A 22,257-nucleotide genomic window follows, 5' to 3' on the forward strand; every position below is an offset into this window, starting at 1 on the left:
ATAATTTGAGGCTAAAAGCGCATCCATTACCATTCAGGATATACCACATCTGCTTTGCCTTTAGGTGAGATCAGCCCTGACCATCACAGCTGGATACCATAGTATCAGAGATTTCTGTGAAGTTTCCAAACTTCACTGGAATTCAGCAATGTAATAATAAGATCCCATGAAAATGTCACTGGTTTTGAAGCATTAAAAACAAAGGCAGATGCTTCCCTGCGTGTTGGACATCCTTCCTGTGTAATACTGAGGCTGGGATGTTTATGCTATCGACTGCCACCAGGAATTCTTGGCCTTGCAGTAGCAATTCCACTGGTGACAGCAGTGATAAATAACGGTACACTTCAAGTACTTTATCTGGGACTCATATGACTCAAATTATACCACAGAAGGCTTGAATTTTCCACTTATGATCACTTGACTGGCTCTTTATTTAAGTGGGATAAAATGACTTGGATTTTTTTGTTATTGTTATGTCCTCTGATCGTTTATCTTAATAAATTTGTTGGCTTCTAAACACAAGATCATCTTAGATATATTTTCTCAACCTTAAAAGCAATGTCAAACAATGTTTCTTTTCAAAATTCAGGTTCTACAATCACACCAAACCTTACCCGTGCCAGGCAGTCACTTGATTGGAAGTCCGTCTTCCCAGATTTTGAGAAGCGGCGTTTGTCATTGCTCGTGGGCAGCGGAGCATCTGTCTTTGGAATCCTATGCTCTGTCCCTGTGTCCACTTCTGACTGGTCTACATGGGGTCCAGCCACCTCCTTGAGAGAATCTGGACCATTTTCTAGCTCAAAGGCATGACCATTTCCAAGTTCGGGATCCGGGCCATTGTCCAGGCCAGAGATAGGGTCATTGTCCAACTCACAGCCAGTGCTACTCTTGGATTCTTCGGTGGCCTTGTGTGTAGAAGGTCTGGAAATGACCCCAAACTTCCTTGCTCTTTTGCCCTTTTTCACAGTTTGGTCACCCAGCTCCAAGGTAGGTGTTTCTCCTGGTTCAGAGCTGTTGCTACTGTTGCCATTATAAGGAGAATGGACTTTGTGCTTAAAGCGACGAAGCATGATCAGGTAGATAAAGCCGCCATTCCAGCACTGCTCAGCCAGGTAACTGCAACAAAGAGACAGGTGCCTGTTAAAGTGGTTAAGTTCACGTGCTCCACTTCAGTGGCCTGGGGTTCGTAGGTGAGAATCCCAGGCACGGACCTATGCACCGTTCATCAAGCCATGCTGTGGTGGCATCCCACATACAAAAAAAAAAAATAGAGGAAGATTGCCACAGATGTTAGCTAAGCGACAATCTTCCTCAAGCAAAAAAAAAACCCTCAAAACACCCTTCTCGAACAATGCAGCAGGTTGACACATTCAATGGCCCACACAGGACCCACGTGATTAAAATCCTGACCAACAGATTGAGGTACGAAGCTTCCTAAAGAGGCTGACACTCAATTCATCCTTTTAATCTACATAATTGTTGATGCTAAAAATAACCCCCTAACAAACCAAAACGCTTAGAACTTACTAAGGAGAGCACCTTAGGATAGGCAGTCAGAGAAGGAGTTGTCTATTAACAAAGCTAATCCTAATGTATCATTAAAAAAAAATTCTCCACTTCCTCAACAATTTCTTGCATCAGAATTGTGTCAGTCTCCATTCGTGTGGTTCTGATGTAATAAGACTACAAGTCCCCAGGGGAAAAAAGAACGGATAAAATTTAAATGTAAATGTAAAGTTCTGCTCTTAGGATCAAAAACTCAACTTCACGATCACAGGAACCTCTGCCTCACAGCCGTTAAAGTGAGAAAAGATCCCGGGGGGCGGGGCAGAGATGTCGGCTGGTATGAAGATGCAGCTGGTGAATAAGTGCTGGGGTGTGCGCTGCGTTAAAGGACCACCACGTTCCCCTCTTGGTAATGATCCTAGTTTGGGTTGTTCATGACACCCATGGAGTGACACTTCCAGTCTGGGAATCCCATTAAGAGGAACAGCGACAAAGTGGAAAACACGCAGACATAGGATGACCGCCACAAAGAAGGCTGCTGGAAACTGTGTCAACCAGGAGTAGTGGGAGGAAAGAAGGTTGCTTAAGCTTGAAAAACACAAGGGCCAGGCGCAGTCGTTTTTCACGTATTTCAGGGCTGCCAAACACTTAGAAGCAGGAAATAATATAAATGAGATAATGTCTGTGAAGCTTGACACACAATAATGACTCTAGATCTCAAAGAATACAAGAAAATAGAACATCAAATATGATGAGTAATTAGCGGTGTTCAGGATCAGATCACTAAAGCTTTAGCAAAGAGAATACTTGCTCAAAGTCAGGAAATCAGCCTGGGCTGGACCCTCCACTGGTGTCACCCAAGATAAGGAAGCACAAACCCCAGATGAACCCAGGGAAATGCCTTCACCACTGGAACCTTGCCACATTCCACACATCACTGGTTCCCAAGCAAAGAATGTCAACAACCAAATCCTTAACAAGTCAGATCTGCTTCTGATCTTCATGCACCCACAAAGAGAAGGCTTGGGGCTTTCTTGCCTACATCTCAATAAGTGAAAAACAAACAACTTTTCCAGTATACCATGCTAGCTGCTCTCCCTCTAGGCCTGACTATTGGACCTGAGAGCTGGGGCAGTCTTTACGTGGGAAAGAGGCCAGGTTGTAAGGAGAGGAGACCAGCTTTGTCTGAAATGTACTAAGTTATGGGCCAAAGGCATATATTCCTCTTACCTAATGGTCAGGTTATTGCAATGACAGTGACTCTAACTGAAGAAGAGAATGATTCCGAATTTGCCATGGAGTAAAGTGAGTAAGAGAGAAGGGTCCTCAAACATCACCAAAGCTAACAAAAACTGTCTTTGCTCCTGGGCTATAAATCATGGGACGAACTTACACAGAAAAGCCAGGTAGATAAAAGATATTGTACAAACCTCAGGTTGTTCTATGAAATACAGCAGGGTGAAGAGGGGTAAAGATCAGCCCACTGGTCTCTAGAAAATGAAAATTAAACCTGGTTCTCAGCACAATTTTTCTACAATATTTAGATTTTATTTCCTTGAATCGTGTTTTTGGGTTTTTCCCCCCACACTGGAAAAATTCTTGTAAAGGCATAAAATCCTAAGAGTAGTTAGTCAGGTTGTAAGGGCTTCTTTGAGCAAACCATTAATACAATGCATATGCTCACATGTTACAAAAACCAGCGTGGGTAGTAAAAACAGGTCCATGTTGAGTGTTAGACACCCAAACTTCTGGCTTTGGCTTAAGTATGTAAAACAATGCTACTCATAATCCATCAACTGATGAATGTATAGACAAAATGTGGTATATCCACATAATGGAATATTATTCAGCAATAAAAAGGAATGAAGTATATGCTACAACTTGGGTGAAGCCTGAAAACATTATGCTGAGTGAAAGATGCTAGACCACCTAAGGCCATATATGATTCCATCTATTGGACATATCCAGAATAGGCAAGTCCATAGAGATGGAAAGTGGATTAGTGGTTGCCAGGAGCTAGGGGGAGGGGTAGGGAGGACTGGGACTAATTGCTAAAAGATACAGATTTTTTTAGGGGGCAATGGAATGTTCTGGAATTAGTGATGATGGTTGCACAACATAGTGAATATACCACTGACCTGTATGCTTTAAAAAGGTGAATGTTGGGCCAGCCTGGTAGCGTAGTGGTTAGGTTCACCTGCTCCACTTGAGTGGTCCAGTGTTCTCGGGTTTGATACTGAGTGCGGAAGTATACACCGCTCATCAAGCCATGCTGTGGTGGCATCCCACATACTAAGTAGAGGAAGACTGGCACAGATATTAGCTCAGCGACAATCTTCCTCAAGCAAAAAGAGGAAAATTGACAACACATGTTAGCTCAGGGCCAATCTTCCTCACTAAAAAAAACAAAACAAAACAAAACATCTTTAGGGACCAGCCCGGTGGCATAGTGGTTAAGTTCACGTGCTCCACTTCAGTGGCCTGGGGTTCGTAGGTGAGAATCCCAGGCACGGACCTATGCACCGTTCATCAAGCCATGCTGTGGTGGCATCCCACATACAAAAAAAAAAAATAGAGGAAGATTGCCACAGATGTTAGCTAAGCGACAATCTTCCTCAAGCAAAAAAAAAAATTAAAGAGGAAGATTGGGAACAGATGTTAGCACAGGGCCAAATCTTCCTCACAAAAATAAAATAAAATAAAATAAAATAAATAAAATGGTGAATGTTATGGTATGTGAATTATGTTTCAATTTTAAAAAACAACAGCAAATATAATAATACTGACCAAGTTTTAAGTTCATTTTTTGAGCAGGTAATCCCTAAGAACTCTCTTTACAGAAGAAGAAACTGAGGCTCAGAAATATTAATTATCTTGCCCAAGTTCACATAACTGGCAACTGGTAGACCCAGGTCTGTCTGCTTCCCAAACCCATGCTACGTCCACTGTGCAGCTCTGCTTCTTAAACTGTCATCATCCCTGTGCTTTCGTTTCCTCATCTGCAAAGTGAGGCTGTTAAAATGGATCATCTAGAAGTTGCTTTCACATTCGAACAATTGTGAACGCAGTTTCCTGGGAAGAGTTCTGGGGATTAAAGGAGCAGGCCATCCCAAAAGAACCTGATGCAGTGCCAAGAACAAAACATCACCCTGGAAAAACAGAAACACGCCTTTTGTGTTCAAGTTGTTCTAGGCCTCTTGGACATTTACCAACAATCTGAAAAAGACGTCACCTGGAGGGGCAATTCCTTTAAAATGGCTTTTGGGGCTCTACCTTTTGTACTACAACTCTGAGCAACTTGACGGGTTGTATGCGGAGACCTTCCTTTTGGTACCAAAAAAAGGCTGAGCCCTTGATTCAGAGCACAAGATCCTGAATATCTTTCCCATCTCGACTCTCACCGAAGCTCCAAGAACCTTGGAAGTTTCCATGACTGACAGTGTTTTGTTCCTTCGGCAGGTCCACACTCAGCAAAATTACAAAGCCAGAGGAGTTTATCTCCAGTTTGCCACCACCTCCCAGTCTTTTCCTGGCTTCCTAGCAATAAATAAGACCCTGACATCTTCAGGGAACTGGATGACAGGGTATTTTATTCCTTCCTGGACACTGAATTTTCTAAGATCATCTCAAAGACAAAGTGTAATGAATGGATTATGGACAATGTAGCAAGTTGGCAAGAAAGAGACTTTGGGCGGGCTGGGATTTTCTTACAATTCTTTGAATTGCCTTAAATCTAATGCCCTCACATTCCCTATCCACCTGTACTGAAATGACTTACCTAGCTTTTCCAGCACCTTCCTCGCTAATTCATACTTCCAAATCCCTCTTTCTGTTCAGATTCTTTTTTTTTTTCTTAAGATTTTACTTTTTCCTTTTTCTCCCCAAAGCCCCCTGGTGCATAGTTGTAAATTCTTTGCTGTGGGTCCTTCTAGTTGTGGCATGTGGGATGCTGCCTCAGTGTGGTTTGATGAGCTGTGCCATGTCCACGCCCAGGATTCGAACCAACGAAACACTGGGCCGCCTGCAGTGGGGCCTGCGAACTTAACCACTCGGCCATGGGGCCAGCCCCTCTGTTCAGATTCTTACCCACCATTAGAATCTGTAAACTTCAAAGTCAACATTTGGGAAAGAAGAGATGGGATACAATCACACAACTTAGAAAAACAGAAGTTCTCCTGTTCGTCAATAACACGTAAAATTAGCCTTTTAGGAAATTCTCTGCCATATGATTATTTTTTGGTTTCTTTCAAAAATTTGAAACTGTCCTCTGAGATGTAAATTATTAATTCAATTCAATCAAAATTTATTTCATTTTGACCATCCGAGGATGGTCTTAAGACAAACGAAGAAAGACCAGCATATCCAGAAATGAGGTTTCGAATTCTAGCATAGAACTCTCCTTCTGAAATGTGTTGTCGTTCTTCATTTCACTTGGCCTTTGCAATCATCTCTTCAGACTAGGTTCATTCTTTCCCAATTTCCCTCAAAAAGTGCTTTATCCAACAGAAAGTTTTGAGTACCTCTTCTGTTTCTTGACGCTCTGTCATAATTCTGGAGTCTGGGCTCTGCTGGGGTGGGAGGCCTGGCAAAGGGTCGGCAGGTGAGGTTGGGTGACTGGAAAAGCTGAAAGGATAAAGCTGTCTGGAGTTTGAAGAACAAGAAGGACAGGGAAGCAGGAGACGAGAGAGGGGCAAATACAGGGAGGTGCTGGAAGGCCCAAGACACACATTATTTATCCATGCCCTGATTCTATCAAAAGAGGGCTCGAGGCAGCTCTGCAATTTTGATATTCTAGACTGTTCTGCCAAAGCTCTTGGAAGGAGTAATCTCCAGGTGCTTCTGACAATCATCTTGGGCATTCAGCCATCGACTACTGATGCCTGGCACACACTGTGAACCCATGGAGGAGTGCTGCCAAGCTGAACTATGGGCATAGCTATGTGTGTGTAACTCAGAGTAACTTGGATTGCCCCCACTGGGCACTGGCCTGTACCACAATGCCATAACATTGTATAACTCAGAGAGCACATAAAAGAATTCTGGAACTCAGATTTTTCACCAAAGCAGACATTCTCACTTCATCTGAGGATATCAGGTCCCCACTATACACAACAGGACGCTAAACACTGACTGTGAGAAGATGTTTACAGACAAGTTATTACGACACGGTCTAAATTTTATAGAATGGAACTAGACGCTAATAGCCACACTAACACATGGGACAAATGGAGATCAATTGTTCTTGCCCAAGATTTCCTCTGGCCTTAGAAGTAATGAGAGGCTGAAAAGCTGTTTGTGGGCCTTTGAAAACCTGCTAAACCTAATTAATCCAGAGGGCTGTCTGAGGTTGTAAATCTGTAGGTTCCCAGAGAACAATGGGTTGAGAAGAAGTGTTAAATATATACAGTTAATTTCCTAGTGAAGTCCTGGCTGGGAAACAGAAGGAGGCAAGTTTGGACAGCTCCATAAGAAGGGAAGGGAAGATGATAAACATTATTTCTTGGAGTCATTTAGTAACCAGATTCCCCAAGGGCAGTCTCTCTCTCAGGTGTTGCCTCCCAGCTACCTTGAATTTGGGGCACACTTCTTCCAGAGTCCACAACCCTCCTTAGAAAGAGCCAAACTTTCTTTGGGGGACTCTGAGGGTAGTATTTTTTGGTTGAATATGGAGCTGATAAGAATGACTGATATCCTTGCTATGCTCATAAGGCCTCATCTGAAAATAATCTACTTTTTTGCTAGTGCAGTGAGGGAGAAAGCCCTGATTAGATGGAAGAAGATGGGGTTCAGGCACCAACAAGGCTTTGAAGATAGATCAGAGTAGAAATGACTAAAACACTGTATTCCAACTGCTGGCTGAGGGAGGGTGACTGATGAAGTCAATTTTTACTACTTCTCACCTCCTCTTTTCAGCATGAATGGCTAAGGTTCAGCAACTCTTTCTTTCTCTCCCTTATCTGGAGTCCAGAGTAGAGAATAAGAATAAATGAATATGTTCTCTTTATTGTAAAACGTGTATTTATTATTTTTGTCATAAAACTTGGATTGGAACAATCTGAAAGTGAAGAATCAGGGTAAATATTTATTCGAGAAATTTTTTTTTCCTGACCTATGATATAATATTAGCCATTCAAACTCAAACCAAATTATCAGCTACCAAAACTTGCTACCACCACACAATTTAGCAGTCAAATTTAAATCATACCCATCTATACACCAGGACAGAGGTCCACATTGCCCTGAGGGATCTGGGGCTTGGGGAAGCTGTGCAAGTACCCTAATACTCTGGCTACTGCTATTTTTTGAATAATAAACTGTCTTTCATCTCTGATCCAGGAATCTCATGTCTTCTGCCAGCATCCATGAAACGGTGGCAGGTTAACTTGTTAGCTTACTAGTAAAGTAAAATCACAGTTCTTGACATATAGCAGGACAATACACAGAATAACTCAGTTTATAATTGGTCTTGTTCCCCAACATCAAACTTATAAAAGGAGCTTGATGATACATTATTCTTGACACTAGTAACTAGGAAATAAAAGTCAATATGCATCTTAAACCAATACTGAAAATAAATCTTTAAGGCAGAATTAAATAGAGGTGAAATTATACTGAGTAAGAAAGAAGGTGGGTGTTCTACCTTCCGATTCCACAAACACTGACTGAGTTCAGGATGTCAGCCTGGAAGGCAGCGGCTCCATTTGTGTCCATCACCATTGAGTGTACACCCACCCTTTTGTTCTTTCCCTGCTTGGATTCCATCTCCAGGACCATTGGCAGCAATATCTGTTCTGTGCTGAAGCAGAACTGTTTCTTTCTGTTTCCTGCTAAGAGCTTCTGGATGTAAAGTAGTGTGGGTGGGAAGGGGGACACTGCAGAAAAACACTGGATAAAAAGCAGCTAAATCATGTGATCGATGGAAAAATTATTTTGATTTCCATGCAATAAGGTTACCATTGATTTTCATATTTATCTTAAAAATTCACATCCCAAACCAACAAGATTAATTTAAATTCATCTCCTCATAGCAAAGTATCTCTACACTAGGATGCACTACACATTTTTAACTCCAATACAGCATAACAGGAAGAAAATAGAAGTGTGGGCCTTTCTATCATGTAGCAATAAGTTTCCATGAAGTTTCAGTTTTTCTCAAAGGTTTTCATACACCTCATTTCCGCAAGGATCAATAAAAGCTTTTTTAAAGCACCCATACACCTTTTGAAAATAGGAATTCAGAAGCTAAATGAAGTAGAAAATGCCTGATCAATGGTGAGAACTGACCTCATAAAACAGACTGCAGAGAAACTGACCCTCAAAAGAGAACCTCCAGGCTTTTATTTGCAAATGATTGCATTTCTTTATTAAATTACTGTGAGTGAATCAGGGTTTCTTATAACTGTATGAGATCAACCTGCAGTCTCTGCAGGATCAAATTAGAACTCCAGCCGCCCAGCTTTGCTAACTCATCCTGATGATGTTGGGCACATTTTCCACGGCGGGTGGCAAAGGGCGTGCTGGTCAGTTCAGACTTGGCTGTACCTGAATGAGTCAATCTCACCTCATCAGGGAATTGAGGAGCTCAGATAGCTTATATGGGAACTCATTCCACCTTTTTTTTCTCGTGACATAATGCTATTTTTTCTGTTTATAAAATTACTACTTGCTCATTACGAATTCATTCATTCAACAAATAATTACTGAATACCTACTATAGGCCAGGCACTGTTCTAGGCATTTAGGGGTACAGCAGTGGACAAAAACTATGGTTCTTGTCTTTGAGGCGCTTACAATCTGGCAAGGGGAGACAGACAATAAACAACTAACCTACTAATATAAGCATCCAAACAGATAGTATGTTAGAAGGTGAGATATGAAATGGAAAATAGAAAACCCTGAACAGGATAAAGAGGATCAAGCGTACCAGGAGCTGGAAAAGTCAGGTTGAAATTTTAAATGCTGTGGCTAAGGGAGCCCATTGGGAAGAATACATTCAACAAAGACTTGAAGATGAAAGGGCTGACCACATAGCTGACTGGGAGAAGAGCATTGTACACAGAGGAAAGAGATAGCACAAAAGTGGTAAATTGGAAACATGCCTGGTGTTTTTGGAATAGCATGGATGAGTGAGCCGTAGGAGATGAGGTAGGAGAGGCAATAGAAACTAGGTCATGCAAGGCCCTATGGGCTACTGTAAACACTTTTGTGCAAAACAGGGAGCTGTTAAGTTTTGACCAGAAGAGTAATGTGACATGCACTATGTTTTAAAATGATCCCTAGTTTTCAGGTGGTGAACATGATGTAATCGACACAGAATTCAAAATATATTATGATGTACATCTGAAAATAAATAAATAAATAAATAAATAAAATGATCCCTTTGTGTGTTGAGAATAGACTGTGATAGGGCAAGGGTAGAAGGAAGGAGACCAGATATAAGATCATCTTCAGAAAGTCCAGTGAGAGAGATGGCAGCTTAGTGTACATAGCAGCAGAGACGGTAAGTAATGACCAGAATCATGATACATTTTGAAAGTGGTGTCAATAGCCTTGGCTTTTGGATCTGATAGAGGGTATGAGAGAAAGAGAGAAGTCAAAAATGGTGTCTAGGTGTTTGGCTTTAGCAAATGGAGGGACGGAGTTGCCACCACTTGAGGCTGGTAGAGCAGCCTTTTGGGATCAGGGCTATCTGACCTATTCTGAATGCACAGATCCATTCTGGAGTTAAGTTCTGGACACCTTGAGTTTGGGATTCTCGTCTGGTTATACTGTGGGCAGTTGATACCTGAGTCTGGATTTTGGAGTAGAAGACTGGTCTGGAGACAGAAATTTGAATACTGATGGTATTTTAAGCCTCCTGAATATAAATTCCTTTAGGTGGACCTTCTGGGTCCAAAGTCTTGCTGGGTCAAAAGCACATTCGAGTGTTTCATATGTACTTCCAATCTTCCCTCTAGAAAGGAGGTACCAATTTAGAATCCCATCAGTAGTGTCTCAGAGAACCATTGGTTCCTGAATATTGTCACTCTTTTTCATCTTTGCCAGTCTGATAGGCAAAAGCTACCTCATGTCATAATTTGCAAGTCAGGAACAATTAGTGAGGTTGGAATTCTTAGTAGCTATTTGCCTTCTCTGAAAATTGCCTATTTATGCCCTTTGTAAAGATTTCATTTTTTGCATCCCCATACACCAGCACAGTGGCTGGTACATAATAAGCACCATAAAAATGATTGGTCAATGAGAAGAACCCTTCTATTAAAAAAGTCTCTTTTTTAAACAACTTTATTGAGGCATATTTTACATATCATAATTCATCCATTTCAAACCTACAATTCAATGATATTTAGGAAATTTGGCAAATTTTGCCACCATCGCCATACAGCAGTTTTAGAACATTTTCATCACCCCAATAAGATCCCTCATGCCCATTTACAGTTAATGCCCATTCCCATTCCAGCCATCACTTTCTATCGCTATAGATCTGCCTTTTCCAGGCGTTTCACATAAATAGAATCATACAACACATGGTCTCTCATGTCTTGCTTCTTAAGAGCAACTCCTTTACGGTAGGTCCTTACTTACCAGACTTTAACTCCTGTAACCTCTCTGCCATTTACACCCTACAAAATCTCGATTCATGCAAATATGCCCCCTTTATGATATCTTTCTCACTTTCCTTCAAATCATACCCAATTATACTGAGGAGATAGCCCTCAAGGCCCTGTTAGCATCTCACCCATCCTTTTCCCTCACATTATTCCAACAAATACCCACCAATCCCTCAAGTTTAGGCTCTGGAGACCCCGACAGCCCCTTTACCTCCAAAAGTTCCTCATGCGACCGCACTTAAGTGGAATAGATGTTCTTTACCATTTGGTCTCCTAATATCTCACTGTCCCAACATCATTATAAACCAACTCTGCTTCAAGAGGAAATCTTTCCTCGTTAATACTAACTAGGCAAAGGTTTTAACACCATGCTAATGTCATAGTATAAAATATGTATTATATGCTAATATATTCATGTTACTCTGCACTCATATCAACTGTTTCATTGTTTATTTCCTCCATGATATTTTTGTCCAGGACAGAATACCAGGATCTACTGGACCCAAAGTCTTTTCTGTACTTCCTTTGCCTGGATCGGTGCTAATGAAGCTTCCCTATGTCCTCTATGCCCTGCTCCCTGGCCAGCCAAAGACACTTATCTCGCATCACAGAGGTCTTTGCTGTGACTCGCTTCTGAAGCTGAAGATAGGCCAGGTCTGAGAAACAAAGCCCAGGGCAGCCAACTCCCTGTGACTTGAGTCTTGCTTAATATCCAACTCTCCAGCTCTACAAGGTGCACTTCCTATGGTAATTCTTGACCTTTCACACATACAGTGTTGCCTTTGCCCCGGCCTTAGAGGAGGCTACTATCCGTGCTCAAGGATAGCTGAATCGTGGGGACATGGTCTAGCCTATGTTCAACTTATTTTCTAACCTCAGGGTCGCCAGCCCCTGAAAAACGTGTCAAAGATGACCCAGGGACTGGGGTCCATATTGCCCCTGGCATAGCTTCCATGCTTCTCCACAGCGAAACTCTCCGGAAGCTATGACAGTAACAACACGCACTTTCCCTTTCTGCCCACGCTACCCCAAAACCAGCCAAATCTGAGAGTTCACAGCCAGCCAGCAATCCTCAAGCCCTCACACGGCACCATTCAAAAGGCAGCCACCCCTTTCCTCTCCTCAGAGGTGATTCCAAAAGAAGGGAGACTCCCGTGGGTCCACGTATCTCACAACGCACATGATGCTACTCACACACTAATTCAAACATTGACGAAATGTCTGTACCCTCTAGTTCCCTCCCCTTTCAAGTGGATCCAGCTCCGTCTTGAAACAATTTCCCAAGCTCATTTCAATCCTTCCAGGGTCTGTTCCATTGGCTTGGCCAGAGCCAGTCCCCACATCGCGCCAAGCCTGGTTTCAGTTATGTCAAAACAGCTTCCATCAAAATAGTGGGCTTCTTTTCCAAATTTCTTTCACTGTTTTGAAGCCAGCAGAGAAAAGATACTTAAGAAATTGCAAAATGACTACCTCCATCACTGTGTTTTGGTTAATGTCATGTTCTGTTCTTCTCCTGAATCTCTTCTAGACAGTGTACTGAGGATTTTTTAAAATCTGATTTTCTTTTTCCTTTCTTCTCAAAGTCTCTCTGGCAAGCATGGTTGGGCTGGACAGACCTCATAGTCTAAAAAGGTTCATGTAGACTGACTTTCTAAGTTTTGCAATCATCCTCCCCAAGCAAAGGGTGCTTCTTAGACACAGGATTTGTTGAATATTTTCCCTGTTGTTCACCCATAGGCATGATCTTCTAGGATTCTTCTTGGTTTGGAGGACTTCAATTATAAGAAAGCCAAATCAACAGAACTCTGGCCTAAAAAAACAAGATAAGCCAAATCCTTACAGCTGTGGAACGATTTTAAAATCTTGGCTTCCAATCAGTGCGCTCTTCATGTATCTGTTGACCAGTTCAAACTGCGACATTGTTGAGTATCTTTGCGGCCCCTGATTCTTAGTTATGTTCAGACAAGGAAAATGCAGAGGCATTTGTGTTTATCTACTGGGATTTTTTAAATAATTGCAAGTGAAGCATTAGAGAAACCTTAAGTTATTGGATGCACACGCATAAACGTTGATATGAAAAATCAAAGCTTGCTTTTAATTGTGTGTTTATATCAGAAGTTCCAAAAACTAACATGAGTTATAATAGATAAGTGGGTCGGGTACCAATATTGATTAAGCTGTAACTCCAGACAGTGCACTGAGTTAACCACACACACATCACCTCATTTCAACCTAAAACAACCCTATTAAGGTGGACATTCGGATCTATCTTGTAAAGATAAGAAAACTGAGGCTTAGAGAGATTGACTTGCCCAAGATCATACAGCTGGTATGGGTGGATGTGGGACTCAAATTTGCATCTGACTGCAAACAAAGCCAGGCAATGACCTTGGGATTCACTGTGGCAAAGCCCCATCCTAACCTTGTTCATTATGACCAGGTCTGGATAAAGGAAAAGGGCTACAACTTCTAACAGCCAAAAGAGGACTCTCCCCACATTAACATCATCAGGGATTCCACTTTAGTGGAATGTGAACACCCAGAATATGTCCCACACCCATAAGAAAAGAGCCTTAGGGCAAACAAGAGGTATTTCCAGGCAGGCCCAGAAAGCAGGTGAGTATTTGGGAGGGGTGAGGCAGTTTCTCAGGGTGTGGGTGGAAGTGGCCAACTGCCCCATTCCAGCTCTCAGCTATGAGCTTAAGAGTCCCCAATAATTCTAGAAAAGTGGAGGCAATACTTGCTTACGTCACCTAGAATCAGAGGACTAAGGAACGAGCCTGGCCCCTCAGCCCGGCCAAGGCCAAACAAAATGACAAAGGACATGCCCGTCCAGCGTTGGCCTCTCCTCTCAGGTGCACCCCGCAGCTTAGCCACCTCGCATCCCTCCCACGGTGGCCCCGCTCCAGACCAGCGCTTCTCAAGCACTACTGGGCACTGGAGACCTCTCCCTCCACAACGAACGACCCCTCCTGACTGTCGGCAATCTGTGCACACCTTCTGACTATAAGCAAGAGGCAACTTAATACCATAGTCATTGTTCCTGTGGCTTCTTGTGGAAGAAAATGTGCTGTCAGGTGCTGACAGGCCAACAGAAATCAGAATAAGGGAGGGGCAGGCAAATCCCTGGGCTACATGGCCAAGAAGTACCACTCAGATACCCCTTCAAGTAAGGACTTGCTGTTCAGCTGGTGAGAAGCCTGTTAGCCAGCTCACGACCTCCAGCTGTCAGCTTCATCAGGGTCCACCTCAGCTTTCAAGTCAAGGTCACACTCTTCCCGGGCCATTCCTGACCCATGGTAAGCAAGGTGGAGAGACTAGGCCTAGCCATTTCCACCTAGTATGGGACTCCTCTCGTGGGCAAGCTCCACTCCAGAGCTCCCTGTTGGCTGACTTTGTCAGGTCGGCAGTGCAGTGTGTGGGCTCCCCCTGCTTTCTCCCTTTTCCTTTCACAGGTGTTATCCCAACAGACATTTTGCACTCTTAGCTCCAACACAGCATCTGCTTCCTGGAGAACCCAGTGTAAGAGAGGGCAACATCATGAGAATAAAAAAATATTTCCCAAGAAGGAGGTGGTGAGAAATAACAGTAGCCAAGAAAAAGGCCAGCCAGGAATGAATAGGACTCAGCTAATCTGGGTACAGAAGCAGCCAGCAGAGCATTCTTGAGAAGTCAAGTTGGATGAATGGTATTCACAAAGATTTCCTTCAAATTTGTTGGCTGGTAGCAGAAAAAACCAACAGGAAAGGGTTCCTTTGGGTTGGGACTCTCTTTACTCAATACCTAAAGAGCTTCACCAAAATTCATCCGAATGGCAACAATTTGGAGCAAAATTATGCTTGGTTGAGGCATCAGCACTGCCACTTGGGCTCTTGGGCAGGACACTTAACCTCAAAGACTAATCAATCCTTCAGTCTTGTCTACCTATGGGGTTGTTGGGAGGGATAAGGGGATAATGCCGAAGCCGGCCAGTTTCCTGCCTGGCACATAGGAAATGCCAATAAATATTAGTTCTTTTCCCTTTCAGAAATTCACTAGGTAATCACAGGTCAACCCATTTAACTTGTCTGTGGCTACCGACCTGGATGGAATCCCTGGAAGGTGAACTGACAGAGGGGAGGGGTCAAAGCTGATTCTGCGGTCAGAATGGGGCAAAGAGAACCACGGGCAAGTCAGAGAAAATGAGTCTCTGGAAGAATCAAGTTCACAGGGGCAGAGTCACAGGGACAGAGAGTCAGAAATCGATTTCAAAACTAAAGATCTGAAAAGGTGGTACAAATGTGCCTTAGACACGGAGGCCTCGTTGGCCCCGAGGCAGGGAGGCATTTTGTGGGTCTCATGGAACTCAGTCATTCTGCCGAGAAAGATGGGGGTATGTGTGTGTGTTGTAGGGGATCAGGTTGGTGCAGGCAATCAGCAGAGTATGTCCAAGTGCAGGCCATATTCTCTGCCAGATAGAGACGAGACAGATGTTTTTCCCTCTTTTTTTGTTGTTGAGGAAGACTAGCCCTGAGCTAACATATGTCGCCAATTTTCCTCTTTCTGCTGAGGAAGATTGGCCCTGAGCTAACATCCATGCCTATCTTCCTCTACTTTATATGTGGGACGCCTGCCACAGCATGGCTTGACATGCGGTGCGTAGGTCTGTACCCGGGATCTGAACCGGCGAACCCTGGGCCCCTTGAGTGGAATGTGTGAACTTAACTGCTGTGCCACTGGGCTGGCCCCACAGATGTCTTTCAAAACACAGACCAACAGTGGCCAGTTGTTTGGCTTCCATGTCCATCTGGCCAGGGTCAGCTCCCGGCTCCCAGCTCCCAGAGCAATTGCAAGCTTTCTGGCCTGACCTGAACTCTGAGGACAATCCCAGAGGTCCTAGAATTGCCCCATGACTCAGGGTGGAGTCTGGGAGGCTGTCCATTCTAATCAAGCTGTGAGATCGACTGACCTCTGAATATTTTGTAAAATATGTGGCTTGCTCACACTGATACAAGCAACTGCCACGAATAAATCAGATGCACGTGTGTACAAGCAGAGACACTGCCTGTCCCAGCATCCACTCCTCTCTGACCTACCTTTCTCCATTTATCACCAATCTGTGGACAACAACCCTCCATTCTGGTTCAGCTGCCTCCTTTATAAGGGCCTCTTTCACTTTTCTGAGGCAGGAGTTTCAAAAGCCCCATTGTTTTAATATTAAATGTGTCAACATACTATAATGCCTTTAGATAGTAGAACATTATGATAGTTTTTTTTTTTCCAGGAAGATTAGCCCTGAGCTAACATCTGCTGCCAATCCTCCTCTTTTTGCTGAGGAAGACTGGCTCTAAGCTAACATTTGTGCCCATCTTCCTCTATTTTATATGGGACGTCTGCCACAGCGTGGCTTGATAAGCAGTGCATAGGTCCGCACCTGGGATCAGAACTGGCGAACCCTGGGGCTGCCAAAGCGGAACATGCGAACTTAACCACTTGGCCACTGGGCCGGCCCCTATGATAGTTTTTCAAATGTCTAGAGAAGGTCTTTACAGACAAACGAATTCAACTCTGGGGGAAAACACTCCCAGCACGAACAGCCAGCTCCTCTGCTTTTGTACGAGGTGCAAGCAAGTGTGGGTATTTGAGTCACAAGCATGTTTTAGAATATTAGGAACTCCCTTCATTACCAAGTGTTCTCAACAGGAAATAGCTGGCAGACGGTGCACACTGCCCTTGGAACCCGCCTACTTGGAGCAAACGGAAAACATCCAAAAACAAGATCAGAGCCATGGGCTGCCTAGAAAAACAAACACCCTAAAAAGTTATTTCTTGAACTGCACACCAGGAAGAGTGCAATCTGGAAGGGAGGAGAAACAAAAGTATTGACCAGAGGACCTTCTCAAATCCCTGGGGAAAAAAAAAACACACGAGAATTTTCCATTGTTCTATTTAGACTCAAATATTTCTCACAGATAAAGGGGCATCTTGTTCTAGCTCCCCACACTGGCGAGCAGACCACACCCATTGTTCACACCGATGGGAGCTTTATGAGGATGGCAGCAATCCTGGCTCAGGGGTCAGGGGACCCAGTTCACCAGATACTTACAGGGCTCGCTGTGGGCTGTAAGACCCGACACGGTATTGTCAAGAACAGAGCAACGCTCAGTAACTAGGGAATTTTTTTGTTCTTGTTAACACTTTGCATCCTGAGTTCTCTTCAGAGATTTCCTCCTAAGGAAACTTGCTGCAATCGTTTAAAATTAGCTCTTATGGCCTGAGAGTATCAAAATGCGATTTATTTATTTACCCTCCCCGTCCAGCTTCCTCAAAGGATTTACATATTGGCACCACTTGTGCTCAAAAGGGCCAGCTTCCAGTACTTTGGCTTTGAGGAAAAGGAGATGGTCCCAGATATGACTTACAGGAAAGAAAAGTTCAGTTTGACAAGGCAGATCTGTGGAAAATTTCCATATTGCTGCTTCTTAAAGAACTGAAAAGCAGACTTCTTTAAATTATCAGGCACAAAGTTTATAAAGACCAGTTTCATAGGAAACGTCCTCAAAAACTATAAACAAATATGTGACTAAGTCCAAAGAGGGCTCTCATGGATCCTCTCAAATGGTTGACATTCCAGATGGAAGAGTCTACAGAGAAGAAAATGTCTGTTTTTGAAGTTTCGATGTCCCAGTTCTCTTTCTCTCTGGGGCAGAGATGAGAGATAGAAGGAAAAAAGGAAAAAACAAGCAACTGAGAAAGAACAAATGAGTTTTCAGATTTCATTCTTAAGTCCCAATAGGATCAATTAACGAAGCCGTATTCTAAACGCCTCAGATTTCAAGACAACACGAAGACATCCCCTCAGACAACACGGAATCCAGCACAGATCCTCCCAGCTCCCACGGTGGAGGCTGAAGACAGAAAACACACAGGCACCTCCCGGCCCCCACGCCCAAAGGGGGAGGGCCCGGTGAGGCATTCAACACCAGACCCAGAGGGAGTCAGGCCGTGCCCAGGAGCAGACTTTCTCTGAAAATTAGGAGATGATATAAAGAGAATACAGTTCAAAAATTAAGGGCTGGCATTGGGCTCAGTGCTGACAAAGCAGTGAATAACGCAGCTGACCCCTGACCTCATAGATTTCATAGTTAGCCTCTAATTAATTTTAAAAATTAATGTGTCAGTTACATCATGAATGATATAAACTATTTTACTGAAATGAAATTATATACAAAATGATAAATACTAAGTAAAATTTACTAGCTATTAGGTAAATATTTAATAAAATAAAAATATTAATATATAAAATAAAAAATACATAATATGAGTTTATATTCTATGAATTTTAAAATGGTATTAATTCTACGAAGAATGTTCCAACAGAAGCACAGCTTACTTCAGAAGCTTCTAAGAGAGACTGGCCGCCTTTGGGGGTGGATGTTGACAGGCAAGCTTTTCCTCAGGAAGCTCCAGGGATCTGAGTCCAGCAGACGTTAGCTAGGCTGGGAGGAGGTGGAGGCGCAGGGTCTGGATGGAAGGGAGAGGAGGGAGGGTCCAGATAGAGGTTAAGACCATGTCTGAGGCCCTGGCCAAGAGTTTGACTATGAATTCTAATCTGCCTCAGACTGGAGATGCAATAGTGGAAAGCCTCTGGGTTGAACAGCGTCCCTCCAAAAATTCATGTCCACCTAGAACCTTAGAATGTGACCTTATTCGGAAATCAGGTCTTCGCGGACATTACTTAAGGAGTGAGATGAGATCATATTGGTTCAGGCTGGACCCTAAATCCAATGAGAGTGTCCTTGTTAGAGACAGAAAAGAACTTACAGAGACACAGAGAAGGCGATGAGGTACAGATGGAGGTAGAGACTGGAGTGACACGGCTACACGCCAAGAAATGCCAGGATTACCGATAGCGACTGGAAGCTGAGAGAGAGGCAGGGGACGCCTTCTCCCTCAGGACCCCAAGACCCGTGAGAAACTAAGTTTCTACTGTTTTAAGCCATCGAATTTGCGGTACTTACATAGAGAAAAATTACCCATGTGATACCTATGGTATCAAGAATAGAAAAAAATCCTGCCATTTTAATTCTTGGATGTTTAGAATTTTGCTTTGAATTGTATAAAATGTCTTGGTTTTTAAAATTATGATGTTTGCTATCTAGATGACAAGATGACAGATTTCCAGCTGTAACTTGTAATCACTTCTCCTCAAACAATACATTGCAGGGGTGAATAGTCTTTATTCCAATAAATAGCAGCTAGATTGGATAGAACGAAAGACAGCTGTTATGTATGAATTTTGATCAGATGAATGTAACTTAAAGATCTAGTGAAGATCATCTTGGGGAGAATCATCACTGTTATGTTCCTAGCTAATTTGAATCACCAGTGTCCCCTCTGCTTCTTGTCTTCCATGACTCATTAAAGGCACGGCAAACAAGGATATTACCAAGCAGGGGAAACGATTTAGCACCATATAATGGGCAAAACCACTATGGCAGCTGGAGCTGATCTTCTGTGAGATGAACTGGGTATCTGAATCTTAAGAACAACAACCGTTTCCCGTTCAGTACCTGCTTCAAGATTCTCAAACCATTTCAGAGGGAAAATGTTCAAAAACTTGTTTTATTTTCTCATGAAAAGATGTTCAACATCACTAATCATTAGGGAAATGCAAATCAAAACTACACTGAGATATCACCTTATACGTGTTAGAATGGCTATAATTACCAAGACAAAAAAATAACAAATACTGGACAGGATGTGGAGAAAAGGGAACCCTCGTACACTGCTGGTGGGAATGCAAACTAGTGCAGTCACTATGGAAAATAGTATGGAGATTCCTCAAAAAATTAAGAATAGAAATACCATGTGAGGGGCGGGCTCAGTGGCACAGCGGTTAAGTGCGCACATTCCGCTTCTCGACGGCTCTGAGTCTGCCGGTTCGGATCCCGGGTGCAGACATGGCACCGCTTAGCAAATGCCATGCTGTAGTAGGCATCCCACATATAAAGTAGAGGAAGATGGGCATGGATGTTAGCTCAGGGCCAGTCTTCCTCTGAAAAAAGAGGAGGATTGGCACTAGTTAGCTCAAGCCTAATCTTCCTCAAGAAAAAAAAAAAAGGACTCATGCACCCCTATGTTCATAGCAGCATTATTCACAATAGCCAAGACGTGGAAGCAACCCAACTGCCATAGACTGATAAATGGATAAAGAAGATCTTGGGTGTGTGTGTGTTCGTGCGTGTGTGTATGTGTATGTGTGTGTATACATATATATACACACACACACACATATATATAACGGAATACTACTCAGCCATAAAAAAGACAAAATTGTCCCATTCGTAACAACATGGATGGACCTTGAGGGTCTGATTTTAAGTGAGATAAACCAGACAGAGAAAGACAAACACTGGATGATTTCACTCATTTGTAGAAGATAAACAAACACATGGACAAAGAGAACAGATTAGTGGTTACCAGAGGGAAAGGAGGTTCAGGAGTGGACATAAAGGGTAAAGGGGCACAGATACATGGCAACTGACAATAAGGTACAACTGAAATTTCACAATGTTATAAACTATTATGACCTCAATAGTATAAAAAAATTATTTTCTTTTCTGATTTTCAGCAATACATTTGAAGCTGACTCCATGAACACCTTTAACAACATGAACGTCAGGAATGCCTTTGCCAACTCTTGGTAACTTCCCAGTCGCAGGTTTGTGTCGTGCGACCTCCTGGCCAAGGGCAGGATCTCGTGGTACAGCGAGCTTCAGTGTACCACAGTGAATTCAGCGATTTCCTCCTGGGTCAGAGCCAACGGGCATTAGCTGTGCTGTCCTTTCAGCCTCTCTCGTCACTAAACAGACCCAATAAAGACGTCACCATGTATTATCCATGCTTCACACAGGTTTCTAAAGGATCCTAAACTTTGGGATGGACTCCATTTCCTCTTTGTCCTTTCTCCTGCAGCATCTGACAGGTTATCAGAGCGCAGGCTCTAACTTGGAAGTAGCTCCTTCCTTTTCCTAGAGCATTAGAAACGGACCGCCATCTTGTCATCCAAGCATCGACAGACATGTTACATAACAGAATTAACGACTTTAGTCATGGGCATTGTTCAGAGCTCACCTAAAAGTTCTTGTGAAGGGAGGAGTGTCCTCCTAAGACATGCCTTCCTTTCTAAGGGGTGCCTTCATCTAACAAGGCTATTTTCTCTTCCTTCTACAATTAGGTTTGGATTTGCTACTCACAGCCTCATACATAGAGGAGAGTAGGAGGAAAGGTCAAGAGACTAGCATTAGGCAAAGCGTATCAGTCGAGGGATAAAGACCAGTCAGAACTGCTGGGATTACACATTAGACAGGCAGGGTTAGTACCTTTACTGCTGCTATTAGTACTACCTTACTTTGGTATAAGTCTTCATACTTACACTATAAACCCTATTCTATGGAAGCCACTAGTAGCAGTATCATCACTATCTGGCCACTACAGACTTGTTAGGTGAGTAAGGAAGACGTGCTTGTCACCAGGCTATAAGCGATACAATTTAGGAATAGAGGTGAAGGAGCCTCGCGGAGCCCATCCAGACTCCTGCTCCAGAGCTCCTTCCTCGCTGTGGAGAGACGGACAAGACATGGTACAGCTGCTGCTTTAGGAACTAGCTGGACTCTGGCCAGGAAGACCTTCCAGAATTCTCCCCGTGCCACAGGAAGGGTGTGATGTTCACTGGAGAACAGGCTGAGTCAGACCTAGCAGCCTATTGGACAGAAGGCAGGCTTTAGATCCTGCTGACCCAGGTTTGAATCCAGGTTCTGTCACTTACCAGTTGTGTGACCTTAAAGCAAATGATGTTCTTTTTTTTTCTTTTTTGCCTCAGCTTCCTCATCTGAAATGGGTTGCTATGAGAATTATATGATATTTAGATGTAAAGCATGAGGCATACAATTTCAGTACTTGAAAAATGTTCACAGCGACTACATCCAAGCCTGCTGGGCTACATATGGAGAGAAGTCAACCACTACATACAAAAATCCAAACTGGCGAAGGGAAGGCATGAAGACCCACACGGTGAAGATGAAAATGCTGAGAAACTGAATCCCAGCCCCTGGGCTCTGGCCCACATGCTCAGGGAATGTCAATTCCCCTGCAGCCCCAG

At 43.2% G+C, this 22,257-nt stretch overlaps 1 protein-coding gene across 35 annotated transcripts in view; it reads right to left on the reverse strand.

The window, feature by feature from the left end:
- PDZD2 (PDZ domain containing 2) overlaps positions 1-22,257 on the reverse strand; it is a 346,617-nt gene that overhangs the window by 90,401 nt on the left and 233,959 nt on the right. For 33 of the 35 annotated variants that reach the window (XM_023625798.2, XM_070246357.1, XM_023625802.2 and 30 more), the window contains one exon: positions 615-1,116. In XM_023625798.2, coding sequence (XP_023481566.2) covers positions 615-1,116 — 502 coding nt within the window. Of the gene's footprint in view, positions 1-614; positions 1,117-3,644; positions 3,903-22,257 lie in introns of those variants that run through there. The other 2 variants (XM_023625801.2, XM_070246362.1) reach the window with 2 other exon arrangements.

The sequence above is a fragment of the Equus caballus genome, chromosome 21, assembly GCF_041296265.1.
Source record: "Equus caballus isolate H_3958 breed thoroughbred chromosome 21, TB-T2T, whole genome shotgun sequence".
NCBI classification, from domain to species: Eukaryota; Metazoa; Chordata; class Mammalia; order Perissodactyla; family Equidae; genus Equus; species Equus caballus.